Genomic DNA, 16505 nt, shown 5'->3' with positions numbered 1-16505 from the left:
TAATTTGCACAATTTTCTGCTGTGATTTGCATAATTTGTGCAATTGCAGCTGCAATTTGCTATCCCCCCCAATTAAAAACCCCATATCCACAAACTGGCCTGACTAGATTCAGATTGAGTTGGGCCAGCCTGCAGGAAAATGAGCCAAAGTCCAGGGGCCCATGCTGATCCCGGACAGATGCCTCCGACATCCCTATTGGTACCCCAGAGCAACACATAAATGGCTTAATGGCTCCATCCTCTGGTGAGCTGCCACGGTGGCACAGGGAGTAAGGTATTGAAGTCTGGCTAGTGGTAACCAGGGATCCTGGCTCTTATGATAATAATTTGCATCACTATAACAATAATAACAATGATGTGCATCATTGACATTATTCTGCATCGCTGTTCCACTGATGACAGTGAACTGCAGCAGAAGGATTGGGTGATTGCTGAAGAAAAATATTTGGAAATGGCAAGAAGAAAATTTTACATGCAGTAGAAGGGAAACTGGTGCAATGAAAGGCACCAGTTTCCCTTAATTATGTGTTAAAAGATGACTCACCACAAATAGCGCACACTTGGGGCCTGAGCTTGTATGCTTCATAGCAAGCACCACATACATATTAAAAGTTTTGGGTTTGTGCCATGGCAAACCTACAACAGAAGCTGCCCAAAGCACATGCGATATAGAACTGATGACATGCAATTATTACTGGACCAGCAATGCTCTTTCCACATTTGTTTGCTTGTCAAGGACGCCACTTGTATATTGAGGTTCTTTTCTGAGGGTAAATAAATACTGAGCCAATTTATAGACAGCTACATTGTCAAGGGTACCATCTGCAGAGAGCATGAAGAGAGAATTTAGGGAATGAAACAGAAAGGGCTGTAATCTCTATTCTGTCCCCTTTCATTCTGTCTTTCCAGTTGATATGAGGAACCCAGGTGGAAAGATTCACTCAGCCTATCAGGGAGGAGAGGAAAAAAAACATAATTGATTATTCTTATTAAAGAAACTGCTTTTGCCAAATGCATGTAGATTGCACAGGTTCATTCTTAAAATGAATTATTCACTTCACAGCCCTAGGAAAAATACAAAGTTCTACGCAAGACATATTTCTCTGCTGCAGTAATTATGATGAGTGTAGCGTTAGATTAATTAGAGAATGAATGACAAGGGGAGAATTATGATCAAAGAAATCTGGATCTAAGGATTTGCTTTAAAGGTTGTTTAATCCTTCGAATATCGTGCCCCTGGAAACACTGAATGAGAAGGGAGGTTTCAGAGTCATCCAGAGGAAAGAATGACTGGAGACTGACAGGTAGCACAAAGCAAAGAGCTGGAGCCGTGCAGGCATAAAAACAAGTCTTTATTTCGGTTTGATATCCTAACAACAAATGGATTCTCTGGACACTGGCACTCTGTCAGTGAACATTAGCGCAGGACGAGTGGTCTTGGTGCCCCGTATTAGTTATACTATAATAGCAATTATTATGGCAACATCTTGCACTTTATCAGTCATTTTGAATACAACGGTTACTGCAGTAACTATCAAGTACAGACAGCTTCATCAGCCCATCAACTATTCCCTGGTCAATTTAGGCATAGCAGACCTTGGAGCAGCGTTGTTGGGTGGAAGCCTGAACGTAGAAACAAATGCTGTTGGTTATTACAACCTGGGTAGAATTGGCTGCATCACCAAAGGTTTTGCTATGGCATTTTTTGGTGAGTACATGTGCAAAGTTGATTTGTCAAAGAATTAGAAGAGAGCCATTGATTGGCTCATTGTTCCTCATTGTTCAGTAGGAAGAGTCAGAGATTTCAGCAAGATTGTTGAAATACTAGAATGGCTAGCAATCATAATGCTGGTCAGTTGTTTACATTTCTCTGTATTATAGCAAGAGTTATGCTTACACTTTAGATGTGTGTTTTAGGTCTTGCATAATTTTTATCATCATCTTTTTAGTAGATGGAATGATGTTTAAAAATAAAATTACATCTGCCCTAGCTTTGCATAATGGTGAAATCTGCAAAATGGGATCAAAGGAAGACCTTTGCAATCCATCTCTGACTTTGGTATTAAATCAGTTGGTGTATCCCTCCAGAAAACAAGTGCCCCCTTTTGCTTTCCTTTGAATTACCTAAGAAATAGGAATAACATTGTCTTTATTTACTTCATATGTGGCAATCATTTCACAAATCATTTATTCTGGAATAGTTTTTGAGTATTCTCATAGGTGTTAATGGCACAAAGTCTCTGCTTACCAAAGACAGTCCCAATTTTCTGGTACCTGCCCTTGATAAACCACTGTCCCAACTTGTCCTTTTAAAATACACAGGCATGTACAATATGCAGTAGAGTGCTTCAAATTTCAGCCCCTTCCCCCAGGTTTCTCTCTGAATGGGAGAGGGCCATCTCAGCTCTAGTGTGCATGCATGCATGCAAATACAAGCAGCTAATGCCATTGTGTTGGATCCAAATTTAGTCCTACTTAGAGTAGACCCATTGAAATCAAATGGACTACTCTAAGTAGCTCTAAATCTGAATCCAAGCATTGCATTTCCTTCCAGTCATGCCACCTATACAGACAGTAACTTTTTGCTGTTCTGCAATAAGTACAACCAGATCCACTGTGAGCTTCAATATGCTATTAAATATTATTATTATTATTATTATTATTATTATTATTATTATTATTATTACTACTACTAAAGAAGAAGAAGAAGAATCATAGAATAGTAGGGTTGGAAGGGACCTATAAGACCATTGAGTCCAACCCCCTGATCAATGCAGGAATCCAAGTCAGAGCATCCCTGACAGATGGCTGTCCAGCCTCGTCTTGAACGCCTCCAGTGTGGGAGAGCCCACCACCTCCCTAGGTAATTGGTTCCATTGTCGTATTGCTCTAACAGTCTGGAAGTTTTTCCTGATGTTCAGCCAGAATCTGCCTTCCTGTAACTATGAAGAAGAAGAAGAAGAAGAAGAAGAAGAAGAAGAAGAAGAAGAAGAAGAAGAAGTTTGATAATTTACTAACACACCTGCTCCAGAAGCTAGTGCAGGATGGACTGTTGCAAAGTAAATGAATACAGCATAGAGCAAGAATAGAAGAACCATCACCAATATGTGTAAGAGGATAGCAGGAAGTAGACAGCACTACATACATGGTTATATAACGGGGTGCCTTTAAAATGATCCTGATACAGAGGTACTGTGGATTGTAAAGGTGTTTGTTTCCATGATAACTTGGCAATTCATTGAGTATCACAGTTTCCTTTGTGGTCCACTTTGTATTACTTAATAATAATATTTAATAATACATAAAGTAAAAGCATAGTGGATTGCATGCTTAGCTGCTGAAATACAACTTGCCAGAGCATTTGACCAAGTTAGTTCTTCTCCATTTTTCAAACAAAATAAAATAAACACAATACCCTTAAAATTCTATTAAATAGGCTAACTTTAACCAAACAACCCTCCTCTATTATAGCCTCACTCCTCCTTTATCAAATCCTGTCTTTGCTCCATCTTTGTAAAATAATAACAATACTTTAAAATCATAGATTGGATCAAAACTTAGTCATACTTAGGCCCATTAAAATCAATGGGATTTTGTTGCTGTTGTTCAGTCGTTAAGTCGTGTCCGACTCTTCGTGACCCCATGGACCATAGCACGCCAGGCCTTCCTGTCCTCCGCTCTTTCCCGGAGTGTGCTCAAATTCATATTTATTTATTTATTTATTTATTTATTTATTTATTTATTACATTTATATCCCGCCTTTTTTCCTCCTTAAGGAACCCAAGGCAGCTTACACAATAATCCTCCTCCTCCATTTTATCCTCACAACAACAACCCTGTGAGGTGGGTTGGGCTGAGAGTCTGTGACTGGCCCAAAGTCACCCAGCGAGCTTCCATGGCCGAATGGGGACTAGAACCCGGATCTCCCGACTCCTAGTCCAACACTCTCACCACTACACCATACTGGCTCTCATATTCATTGCAATGTGATTTTAGTAATGAGTAAATTAAGCCCCATAGGGCAGAATCCAGTGGGGTGCTTAAGGCCCTGCCATTTCTCCTACACCCTGACAATTCCCTTGCGCAAGCAGCCCCCACTGCTTGTGCAACTGCGATTTAGTGCTTCCAGGGCAACTGGAAATGAGCAGAGATGCTGGTTTCTGGCAGGAGGCAGGTTGACAGAGCTCGCATGAGGGGGGTCTGCCGCCTGCCTCCTTCCAGAAACAAGTGTTTCCGCTCATTTTGGGGCTTCCTCTAGCCCCGGGGCTTCCTCTAGGAAGCGCTCAGTCTCCCTTGCATAAGTGGTGGGTCCCACTTGCACTACAGAATCGGTGGGACCCACTGCTTGTGAAAGTGAATTGGCAGGGCAGAAGGGCATCAGTGGGGGCAGAAGTGCTCCGCTGGATTCTGCCCACTGATTTCAGTTGGTCTACTCAAAGCCTGGATCTAACCCCTAGCATTTTTATAAATGCTCAAAGCACTTCACATGCCATCTTTCAGCCTGAATGTAGTGAAGACAATGTTACATGTGATGCATTATTTATGGAACCAACTTTCATAACATTTTATTAAAATGAAATAAAAAATAAAATAAACATAAAATAAACAGCCCTGAACAATAGAGGCCTCTCGGTGAGCTCATGGCTAAGATTTCAGCCAGGGACTTCCTGGCTCATACTGCATGCTCTTAACAATGACAAAACATAGAAATAAAGTATTAAGCTTACATTTTAATCGCCAAAACAAAACAATCAACAGCTTTGCACGGAATGGCAAATTGTGGGTTAATGAACCCATGATTTGCTGGACATGAGCCAGAGCGAATGAGCGTGTTGCCTCCGGTATGATCTTCGCTTCCACTTTCATTTTACAACCTACAATCACCCAGATTGTAGGTTGCTCTCATGATGTCTGAACCTGGGCACTCTGAGTTGTTTAGGGGTTAAACAACCAAGTTAACCCAAGAATAAAGTAATGTACAATTTGGTGTTATGTGCAAATCAGGTCTATGGGTTGGATCCAGACTTACTCATGCTTAGAGTATTCCCACTGAAACCAACTTAGTCTAATTTTAGTCCCATTGATTTCAGTGAGTCTACTCTGAGCATGGCGACATCTAGATCCAACCCAATATGTTCAAGGAACAAACCATGTTCAAACTAACTTGTTTTTATGTTTATCCTTTATTGAACAAGATGTGTCCATGTTCTTTTTTAGATGCTGCATTTCTTCTCAAACATTTTTGTGACTTTATGAGATGAAATGTCATCTGCTACATTGTCAACAATTCTATGCTTCTTGTCAAAGAGAGCTCAGCTGAAATAATTGCCAACCTAGAAAGCACATATTCAGTTAGCTGTTGCAATACCAAGGGCTATTGCTAAAAAAAAATAAAAAAAAAATCATCCAGCAGTTCGTCTATGTACAAAAGATATTTTCACAATAGAGGAACATTTCTTGAGAACAGTTGTTACAAGAACCCAGCTCCAGGCAAACAAATCAAAAATAGCAGCTTTAGTAGTTTCAGCAAAGGTGTTTTTTTTCATACTGATGCTTGAAATATGAAAGATACTTGACATGTGAAAAGCACTAGATGAAATTCTCTTGGATGGAAGTGACCCACAAGATGAAAACAGTTGCTTTGAGAAATATTTCTGAAGAGTCGCTTTCTTCAATGCAGAGTGTGAAATGAACTTAGCTTTGTGAAGTACCAGGAAAAGTGAAGCAAGATTCCCAGGCACTAGGCATTCAGAATGAGGAGCCAAGAAGCCAACCCTTCCTCGACCTCCTTCATGGATGGACTGTATATGTAAGTGATTAGGCAAACCCGCCCAGGGAGCCTGGGTCTTGAGGACTGTATCTTAATTTGATTGAGCTACTTGAGAGAGTTTGTTGATGGTAGGTCTCACAGCAACAGGGGCAAACTGTGATTAAAAGCCTTAACTAAACTGAAGCTTTAGATAGGAGTTTTGCTCATAGAAGGCAAAAGTGGACAGGTACACAAACAGTCAAAATTATATTCTGACTGCAGGTGTTTTACATCATATGGAGAAGGAGCCATTGCAGCCATGAGAACAGAGGCACCAAACCAAGGCATTTGCAACGTCCTGCCAAAGCCACAGGAGCATCCTAGTCTGCCCTCAAGACCCTTCTTATTGCTTAGAAACATGGGAAGCTGCCTTATACTGACGCAAACCATGGGTCCATCTAGCCCAGTATTGTCAACACTGACTGGCAGTGGCTCTCCAGGGTTTTGGACAGGAGTTTTTCCAGCCCTACCTGGAGATGATCAGGATCAAACCTGAGGCCTTCGACATGCAAAGCATATGTTCTACCGCTGAGCTATGGCCCATCCTATATGCATGGCTGCTTGGCTATTTAAAGTGGCTAAGCAGCATAACAAAGTTTCTGGCATGCCTCACAACATAGTTATGTGCAAAGCATTTAGAGAAAGAATGAGGATAAGGACGAGGAAGGGATGCTAAACACGTCGTGTCAATTATAGTTTAGAAAACTGATAATGGAAAACATCCACTGTATATTTTCATCAATTGCAGTTTTGTGTGGTATTACTTTACTTGAAAATCTTGTAGACTAGACTTCTTTTGCCAAAGGAATGCACCACCCAGTACTCACTTTTCCATAGCCTCTGTTCTTGGCTGCTACACCATCTCCCACAAATTGTCCTTTCTCACACGTACGCACTTTAAAATTTTAATATACATATAATTTTAATGTTATAGGGAGCGGACAGATTTTCAGCATCCAAAGAATAAACCATGTATGTTGTTGTTGTTCAGTCGTTCAGTCGTGTCCGACTCTTCGTGACCCCATGGACCATAGCACGCCAGGCCTTCCTGTCCTGCGCTCTCTCCCGGAGCGTGCTCAAGTTCATATTCATTGCATCCGTGATGCTATATAGCCATCTCATCCTCTGCCGTCCCCTTCTCCTTTTGCCTTCAGTCTTTCCCAGCATCAGGGTCTTTTCCAGGGAGTTTTCTCTTCGCATTAGGTGGCCAAAATATTGGAGCTTCAGCTTCATTATCTGTCCTTCCAATGAGCACTCAGGGTTGATTTCCTTTAGGATGGACTGATTGGACCTCCTTGCAGTCCAGGGCACTCGTAAGAGTCTTCTCCAGCACCACAGTTCGAAAGCATCAATTCTTCGGCGCTCAGCCTTCCTTATAGTCCAGCTCTCACAGCCATACATTACTACTGGGAAAACCATAGCTTTGATTAGACGGACCTTTGTCGGCAAGGTGATGTCTCTGCTTCTTACTATGCTGTCTAGGTTGGCCATAGCTTTCCTCCCAAGGAGCAAGCGTCTTTTAATTTCATGGCTACAGTCACTGTCTGCGGTGATCTTGGAGCCCAAGAAAGTAAAATCTGTCACTGCTTCCATTTCTTCCCCTTCTATATGCCAGGAAGTGATGGGGCCAGATGCCATGATCTTCGTTTTTTTAATGTTGAGTTTCAAACCAGCTTTTGCACTCTCCTCTTTCACCCTCAACAAGAGGCTCTTGAGATCCTCTTCGCTTTCTGCCATTAGGGTGGTATCGTCTGCATATCGGAGGTTGTTGATAATTCTCCCAGCAATCTTAATTCCGACCTCTGATTCATCCAACCCGGCATTTCTCATGATGTACTCTGCATATAAGTTAAATAAGCAGGGTGACAATATGCAGCCTTGTCGTACTCCTTTCCCAATTTTGAACCAATCGGTTGTTCCATGTCTGGTTCTTACTGTTGCTTCTTGACCCTCGTACAGGTTTCTCAGGAGACAGGTAAGGTGGTCTGGTACTCCCATCACCTTAAGAATTTGCCACAGTTTGTTGTGATCCACACAATCAAAGGCTTTAGCGTAGTCAATGAAGCAGAAATAGACGTTTTTCTGGAATTCTCTTGCTTTCTCCATGATGCAGCGAATGTTGGCGATTTGATCTCTAGTTCCTCTGCCTCTTCTAAACCCAGCATGTACTTCCGGTAGTTCTCGGTTCGCATACTGCTGAAGCCTAGCTTGTAGGATTTTGAGCATCACCTTGCTGGCATGTGAAATGAGCGCAATGGTGCGGTAGTTTGAACACTCTTTGGCGTTGCCCTTCTTTGGAATTGGAATGTAAACTGACCTTTTCCAGTCTTGTGGCCACTGTTGAGTGTTCCAGATTTGTTGGCATATTGAATGCAGCACTTTAACAGCATCATCTTTTAGGATTTTAAATAGCTCGGCTGGAATACTGTCATCTCCGCTAGCTTTGTTGTTGCTAATGCTTCCTAAGGCCCACTTGACTTCACTCTCTAGGATGTCCGGCTCAAGTTCAGTGACCGCACTATCATGGCTATCAGGGACATTCAGATCTTTCCTGTATAGTTCTTCTGTGTATTCTTTCCTCCTCTTCTTAATCTCATCTGCTTCTGTTAGGTCCCTGCCTTCTTTGTCCTTGATCATGCCCGTCTGCACAAAACGTTCCCTTGAGATCTCCAATTTTCTTGAAGAGATCTCTAGTCTTTCCCATTCTGTTGTTTTCCTCGATTTCTTTGCATTGTTCATTTAAGAAGGCCTTCTTGTCTCTCCTTGCTATTCTCTGGAACTCTGCATTCAGTTGGGTATATCTTCCCCTTTCTCCCTTGCTTTTCGCTTCCCTTCTTTCGTGAGCTACTTGTAAAGCCTCATCAGACAGCCACTTTGCTTTCTTGCATTTCTTTTTCTTTGGGATGGATTTCGTTGCTGCCTCCTGAACAATGTTACGGACCTCCGTCCATAGTTCCTCAGGCACTCTGTCTATCAGGTCTAATCCCTGAAATCTATTCCTCACCTCCACTGTATATTCATAAGGGATATGATTGAGGTCATACCTGAACGGTTTAGTGGTTTTCCTGACGTTCTTCAATTTAAGCCGAAATTTTGCAAGAAGCAGCTCATGATCTGAGCCACAGTCAGCTCAAGGTCTTGTTTTTACTGACTGTATGGAGCTTCTCCATCTTTGGCTGCAAAGGACATAATCAATCTGATTTCGATATTGACCATCTGGTGATGTCCATGTGTAGAGTCGCCTCTTGTGCTGTTGGAAAAGAGTGTTTGCTATGATCAGCATGTTCTCTTGGCAAAACTCTATTAGCTTTTGTCCTGCTTCATTTTGTACACCAAGGCCATGCCTGCCTGTTATCCCGGTGATTTCTTGACTTCCTACTTTAGCATTCCAATCCACTATGATGAAGAGGACATCTTTTTTTGGTGTTAGTTCTAGAAGGTGTTGTAGGTCTTCATAGAACCGATCAACCTAAGCTTCTTCGGCATCAGTGGTTGGGGCATAGACTTGAATTACTGTGATGTTGAATGGTTTGCCTTGGATTCGTACTGAGATCATTCTGTCATTTTTAAGATGGTACCCCAGTCCTGCTTTTCCCACCCTTTTGTTGACTATGAGTGCTACTCCATTTCTTCTAAGGGATTCTTGCCCACAGTAGTAGATATAATGGTCACCTGAATTAAATTCGCCCATGCCTGTCCATTTTAGTTCGCTGATTCCCAAGATGTCGATGTTCAATCTTGCCATCTCATGTTTGACCACCTCCAGCTTACCTTGATTCATTGATCTGACATTCCAGGTTCCTAAACAATATTGTTCTTTACAGCATCGGATTTTCTTTTCACCACCAGACACATCCACAGCTGAGTGTCCTTTCGGGTTTGGCCCAGCCACTTCACTCTTTCTGGCGCTACTTGGAAATACCCTCTGCTCTTCCCCAGTAGCATATTGGACACCTTCCGACCTGAGGGTCTCATCTTCCGGCGTCATATCTTTTAGCCTTGTGATACGTTCCATGGGGTTTTCTTGGCAAGAATACTGGAGTGGGTTGCCATTTCCTTCTCCAGTGGACCACATTTTGTCAGAACTCTCTGCCATGACCTGTCCGTCTTGGGTGGCCCTGCACGGCATAGCTTATGGCTTCATTGAGTTACACAAGCCCCTTCGCCACAACAAGGCAGTGATCCATGAAGGGGAAACCATGTATGACCATTGTGCAAAAAATGCTTGGACTCTTGCAGATTCATTATCGCTGGGTTATGTCATCATTTCATGACTCGGAGGTGGTGAATGCCTTCCTGAGAGGAGGTGTGGTCCCCACTGCCCTGAAGGAGGCAATGGCGAGGCCTTTATTGAAAGTTTACTGGATAATTTATGCCAGGGAATGGATGGGGTAGCACAACCCTGCTGGTTTTCTTAAGACAACTCAGTGACTTTCAATACCATCAGCCATGTTAGCCTTTGATATCTTCGCCCACGGTAACCCACCTTGCAGGTTGGGTTTAGGAGGCACGTTGTTGTGGTGGAATTAGTCCTTCCTGCAGGGTCTGCTTCAGAGGGTGATACTGGGAGCTTCTGCTCTGCCCTGCTAAGCTCTGCCAACAGCTCTTGGCTTATGGGTTGCCTCCGGGCTCTATTTTGTTCCCCATGCTATTTGACATCTACATGAAACCACTGGGAGAAGTCATCTGGATGTTTGGGCTGCAGCATCACCAGTATGCAGATGACATGCAGCTCTACCTCTCGTTTCCATTGACTCATCCTAGGGAGGCTGTGGCACTCTTCAATTACTGTCTGGAGGCACTTTGGGGGTGTATGAGGCCAAGCAAGCTGAAGATTAACCAAGACAATGGGCTTCTTCACATGGAGCTTTTATCCTACTATTGAGATTGCTCACTCACGAAAGTTTGTGGGGCCTTTAGATGATGTCATGAACCTCCGGGGCACATCCAGAGGTATTTCCCGGGTATTCCATCTCAAAAAGATCCAAAAATAATGAACTATTTAAGTTGGGATGTTGTACTATGAACCTTGAAAATTAAATGCTTCCCCTCTCAGCAATCATGTGGCCACTGCTGCAAATGCAGAAAGGATCCACAACGGGAGGAATGCAGGTTTTTTCTTTGATGTAAAGGCAGCCAAGGCAGAGGTGCTGTTGCTGGGGAAGCTGGCTGATCTGGATGGAGGTTTGCAACCAGGTTTACAGCTCAGGGTTTCTCCTGGATTCAGCACTGTTTGTGGAAGCATAGGTGGTAGTGGTGGCTAGGAGTGCCTTTTACCAGCTTAGGTTACAGCTGGCACACCAGTCTATCTAGAGTCCTTGTCTCACTCACCCACATATTAGTAACATCCAGCCTACTCTAATGCGCTTTGCATGGGGCAACCTTTGAAGATAACTTGGAAACTTCACTGCTGCACAATGAGGCTGCAGAGGGCAAGTAAATCAGAGTGTGTTTAGGGAGCAGTCCTAGTTCAGTAGCAGAGCACAAGCTTTGCATGCAGACGGCCCCAGGTTCAATCCCTGCCATCTCGGGATAGGGCTGGGAAAGCATCTTGCCTGAAGCCCTGTAAAGCTGCTGCAAGTCAGTGTCCACAGTACTGGACTGGATGTACCGACTCAGTATAAGGCAGCTTCCTACGCTCCTATGACACTAACATTGCATTAGTTATAGTGGCTGCTGGTGCATTTCCAGCCCCAATTTGAAGTACGGGTATTGACCTTTAAAATCCTAAATGGTTTGGGGCCAGGTTATTTGGAGGACTGCCTCTACCCCTATGAACCTGCTCACACTTTAAGATCAGCCTTAGAGGTCCTGCTCATGTGCCTGGCAGGCTGGCAGGCACAAGGGACAGAGCCTTCTCTGAACTGACCCCACATTTTAAAAATTCTATTCCAACTAAAATATGTATGGTCCCATAACTGCAGGCCTTTAAGCAGGTTTTAAAGACTGGTTTGTTTAGAACCACCTATTCTTAGGAAAATGTATCAGATTTTTTTATCTGACTTAATGCCGAGATAGATTTCGCTATTTTTATTGATTTTATCATTGATATGCTGGACTAGACATTGGCATTGTTACTGATACTGCTGTGTTATTGTTAATTTTATTGTGGTTTTATGGATACATTTGAATACTGATTTTGTGTTTCTGTATGTTCGAAGTCACCTTGTGAGGGCTTGCCCCTAAAAGTTGCTCTAAACATGTCTCTGATAAATAAAATGAATGACCCTGTTTACATGGAAGAAAGTCTCCACCACTTAAGTCTTTTACTACAGATAACACAATACAATACTATAACATCAGTAATCATTTAGTACAGTGCAATTAAATCATACTATCATATTTGCTAATTACTTTTGGTAGCACTTAGTGAGTTTCTCCTATCCCTAAGAACATGAATTGAGCAATAATAACTTTCCACCTACCATTCATATCCAACACACTCACAAGAACAGGAGGCTAGAAGCTTAGTTACAGCAGCCAAATCACTAATCCATTTCATAGAATCATAGAATTGTAGGGTTGGACCTATAAGTCCATTAAGTCCAACCCCCTGCTCACTGCAGGAATCCTGGGATTGGACTCTATGGTCTTGTAGGCCCCTTCCAACCCTACTGTTCTATGATCCAAGTCAGAGCATCCCTGACAGATGGCTGTCCAGCCTCGTCTTGAATGGCTCCAGTGTGGGAAAGCCCACTACCTCCCTAGGTCATTGGTTCCCTTGTTGTATTGCTCTAACAGTCAGGAAATTTTTCCTGATGTTCAGCCAAAATCTGGCTTCCTGTAACTTGAGCCCATTATTCCGTCCTGCACTCTGGGATGATTGAGAAGAGATCCTGGCCTTCCTCTCTGTGGCAACCTTTCAAATACTTGAAGAGCACTATCCTATCTCCCCTCAGTCTTCTCCTCTCAAGGCCAAACATGCCCAGTTCTTTCAGTCTCTCCTCATAGGGCTTTGTTTCCAGCCCCCTGGTCATCCCCGTCGACTTCCTCTGAACCCTCTCCAGTTTGTCTGCGTCCTTCTTAAAGTGCGGTGCCCAGAACTGGACACAGCACCCAAGATGAGGCCTAACCAGTGCTGAATAGAGGGGAACTAGTACTTCACATGATTTGGAAGCTATACTTATCATTTATTTCATTTATATACCACCCAATAACCAAAGCTCTCTAGGTGGTTCACAAAAATTACAGCCCACAAATACAAGATAATAAGAACATAGTATGAAATCTGTTGAATGGTTTGCCTTGGATTCGTACTGAGATCATTCTATCATTTTTAAGATTGTACCCCACTACTGCTTTTCCCACCCTTTTGTTGACTATGAGTGCTACTCCATTTCTTCTAAGGGATTCTTGGCCACAGTAGTAGATATGATGGTCACCTGAATTAAATTCGCCCATACCTGTCCATTTTAGTTCGCTGATTCCCAAGATGTCGACGTTCAATCTTGCCATCTCATGTTTGACCACCTCCAGCTTACCTTGATTCATTGATCTGACATTCCAGGTTCCTAAACAATATTGTTCTTTACAGCATCGGATTTTCTTTTCACCACCAGACACATCCACAGCTGAGTGTCCTTTCGGCTTTGGCCCAGCCGCTTCACTCTTTCTGGCGCTACTTGGAAATACCCTCTGCTCTTCCCCAGTAGTATATTGGACACCTTCCGACCTGAGGGTCTCATCTTCCGGCGTCATCTCTTTTAGCCTTGTGATACGTTCCATGGGGTTTTCTTGGCAAGAATACTGGAGTGGGTTGCCATTTCCTTCTCCAGTGGACCACATTTTGTCAGAACTCTCTGCCATGACCTGTCCGTCTTGGGTGGCCCTGCACAACACCTTCTAGAACTAACACCAAAAAAAGATGTCCTCTTCATCATAGGGGACTGGAATGCTAAAGTAGGAAGTCAAGAAATCACCGGGATAACAGGCAGGCATGGCCTTGGTGTACAAAATGAAGCAGGACAAAAGCTAATAGAGTTTTGCCAAGAGAACACGCTGATCATAGCAAACACTCTTTTCCAACAGCACAAGAGACGACTCTACACATGGACATCACCAGATGGTCAATATCGAAATCAGACTGATTATGTCCTTTGCAGCCAAAGATGGAGAAGCTCCATACAGTCAGTGAAAACAAGACCTGGAGCTGACTGTGGCTCAGATCATGAGCTGCTTCTTGCAAAATTTCGGCTGAAATTGAAGAACGTCGGGAAAACCACTAAACCATTCAGGTATGACCTAAATCATATCCCTTATGAATATACAGTGGAGGTGAGGAATAGATTTCAGGGATTAGACCTGGTAGACAGAGTGCCTGAGGAACTATGGACGGAGGTCCGTAACATTGTTCAGGAGGCAGCAACGAAATCCATCCCAAAGAAAAAGAAATGCAAGAAAGCCAAGTGGCTGTCTGATGAGGCTTTACAAATAGCTGAGGAAAGAAGGGAAGCAAAAAGCAAGGGAGAAAGGGGAAGATATATCCAAGTGAATGCAGAGTTCCAGAGAATAGCAAGGAGAGACAAGAAGGCCTTCTTAAATGAACAATGCAAGGAAATCGAAGAAAACAACAGAATGGGAAAGACTAGAGATCTCTTCAAGAAAATTGGAGATCTCAAGGGAACGTTTTGTGCAAAGACGGGCATGATCAAGGACAAAGAAGGCAGGGACCTCACAGAAGCATATGAGATTAAGAAGAGGTGGAAAGAATACACAGAAGAACTATACAGGAAAGATCTTAATGTCCTTGATAGCCATGATAGTAATGTCCTTGATAGCCATGATAGTGCGGTCACTGAACTTGAGCATCCTCGAGAGTGAAGTCAAGTGGGCCTTAGGAAGCATTAGTAACAACAAAGCTAGCGGAGATGACAGTATTCCAGCTGAGCTATTTAAAATCCTAAAAGATGATGCTGTTAAAGTGCTGCATTCAATATGCCAACAAATTTGGAACACTCAGCAATGGCCGCAAGACTGGAAAAGGTCAGTTTACATTCCAATTCCAAAGAAGGGCAATGCCAAAGAGTGTTCAAACTACAGCACAATTGCGCTCATTTCACATGCCAGCAAGGTGATGCTCAAAATCCTACAAGCTAGGCTTCAGCAGTATGCGAACCGAGAACTACCAGAAGTACAAGCTGGGTTTCGAAGAGGCAGAGGAACTAGAGATCAAATCGCCAACATTCGCTGCATCATGGAGAAAGCAAGAGAATTCCAGAAAAACGTCTATTTCTGCTTCATTGACTACGCTAAAGCCTTTGATTGTGTGGATCACAACAAACTGTGGCAAATTCTTAAAGTGATGGGAGTACCAGACCACCTTACCTGTCTCCTGAGAAACCTGTACGAGGGTCAAGAAGCAACAGTAAGAACCAGACATGGAACAACCGAGTGGTTCAAAATTGGGAAAGGAGTACGACAAGGCTGCATATTGTCACCCTGCTTATTTAACTTATATGCAGAGTACATCATGAGAAATGCCGGGTTGGATGAATCAGAGGTCGGAATTAAGATTGCTGGGAAAATTATCAACAACCTCCGATATGCAGACGATACCACCCTAATGGCAGAAAGCGAAGAGGATCTCAAGAGCCTCTTGTTGAGGGTGAAAGAGGAGAGTGCAAAAGCTGGTTTGAAACTTAACATTAAAAAAACTAAGATCATGGCATCTGCCCCTATCACTTCCTGGCATATAGAAGGGGAAGAAATGGAAGCAGTGACAGATTTTACTTTCTTGGGCTCCAAGATCACCGCAGACGGTGACTGTAGCCATGAAATTAAAAGACGCTTGCTCCTTGGGAGGAAAGCTATGGCAAACCTTGACAGCATAGTAAGAAGCAGAGACATCACCTTTCCAACAAAGGTCCATCTAATCAAAGCTATGGTTTTCCCAGTAGTAATGTATGGCTGTGAGAGCTGGACTATAAGGAAGGCTGAGTGCCGAAGAATTGATGCTTTCGAACTGTGGTGCTGGAGAAGACTCTTACGAGTGCCCTGGACTGCAAGGAGGTCCAATCAGTCAATCCTAAAGGAAATCAACCCTGACTGCTTATTGGAAGGACAGATACTGAAGCTGAAGCTCAAATATTTTGGCCACCTAGTGCGAAGAGAAAACTCTCTGGAAAAGACCCTGATGCTGGGAAAGACTGAAGGCAAAAGGAGAAGGGGACGGCAGAGGATGAGATGGCTAGATAGCATCACGGATGCAATGAATATGAACTTGAGCACGCTCCGGGAGAGTGCGCAGGACAGGAAGGCCTGGCGTGCTATGGTCCATGGGGTCACAAAGAGTCGGACACGACTGAACGACTGAACAACAACAATGAAATCTGTAACATATAACATTTACAAACCATTTAAAACCACTTAAAAACTGTTACAATAAGATACTGGGACCTGGTAAAACAACTGACATAAATGCCCCATTATAATTCATGCAATGTTTCTTCATTTACATGAAGGCCTCTGTCCCCATACAAAGTTGTTTCTGCCGCTAGAAGTGTGTAACTGACTTAGTGGGCATTTTGTAACCTCAAGTCTGTAACACAGAGGGAGGGAACCTTTTTTAAGTCAAGGGCTGCATTTTCTCAGGGAAAAGTTGTCAGGGGCCACATGCCACATGTAACAAGTGCTGTGTTGTGTCCCATATCTTCTGGATATATTGCTTGTTGTTGTTCAGTCGTTAAGTCGCGTCTGA

At 43.1% G+C, this 16505-nt stretch overlaps 1 protein-coding gene across 1 annotated transcript in view; it reads left to right on the top strand.

The window, feature by feature from the left end:
• Positions 1–1380: 1380 nt before the first annotated feature.
• The window catches only part of LOC146354871 (parapinopsin-like), a 28659-nt gene continuing 13534 nt past the window's right edge, over positions 1381–16505 (top strand). Inside the window, 1 exon segment of the mRNA XM_084840030.1 lies at positions 1381–1708. Coding sequence (XP_084696156.1) covers positions 1381–1708 — 328 coding nt within the window.

This window comes from Heloderma suspectum, chromosome 2, assembly GCF_057233095.1.
Source record: "Heloderma suspectum isolate Gila_16-S chromosome 2, 16-S_ref, whole genome shotgun sequence".
Lineage (NCBI taxonomy): Eukaryota > Metazoa > Chordata > Lepidosauria > Squamata > Helodermatidae > Heloderma > Heloderma suspectum.
Note: the sequence above shows the minus strand (reverse complement) of the source record. Positions and strands in the feature narration are given on the sequence as shown.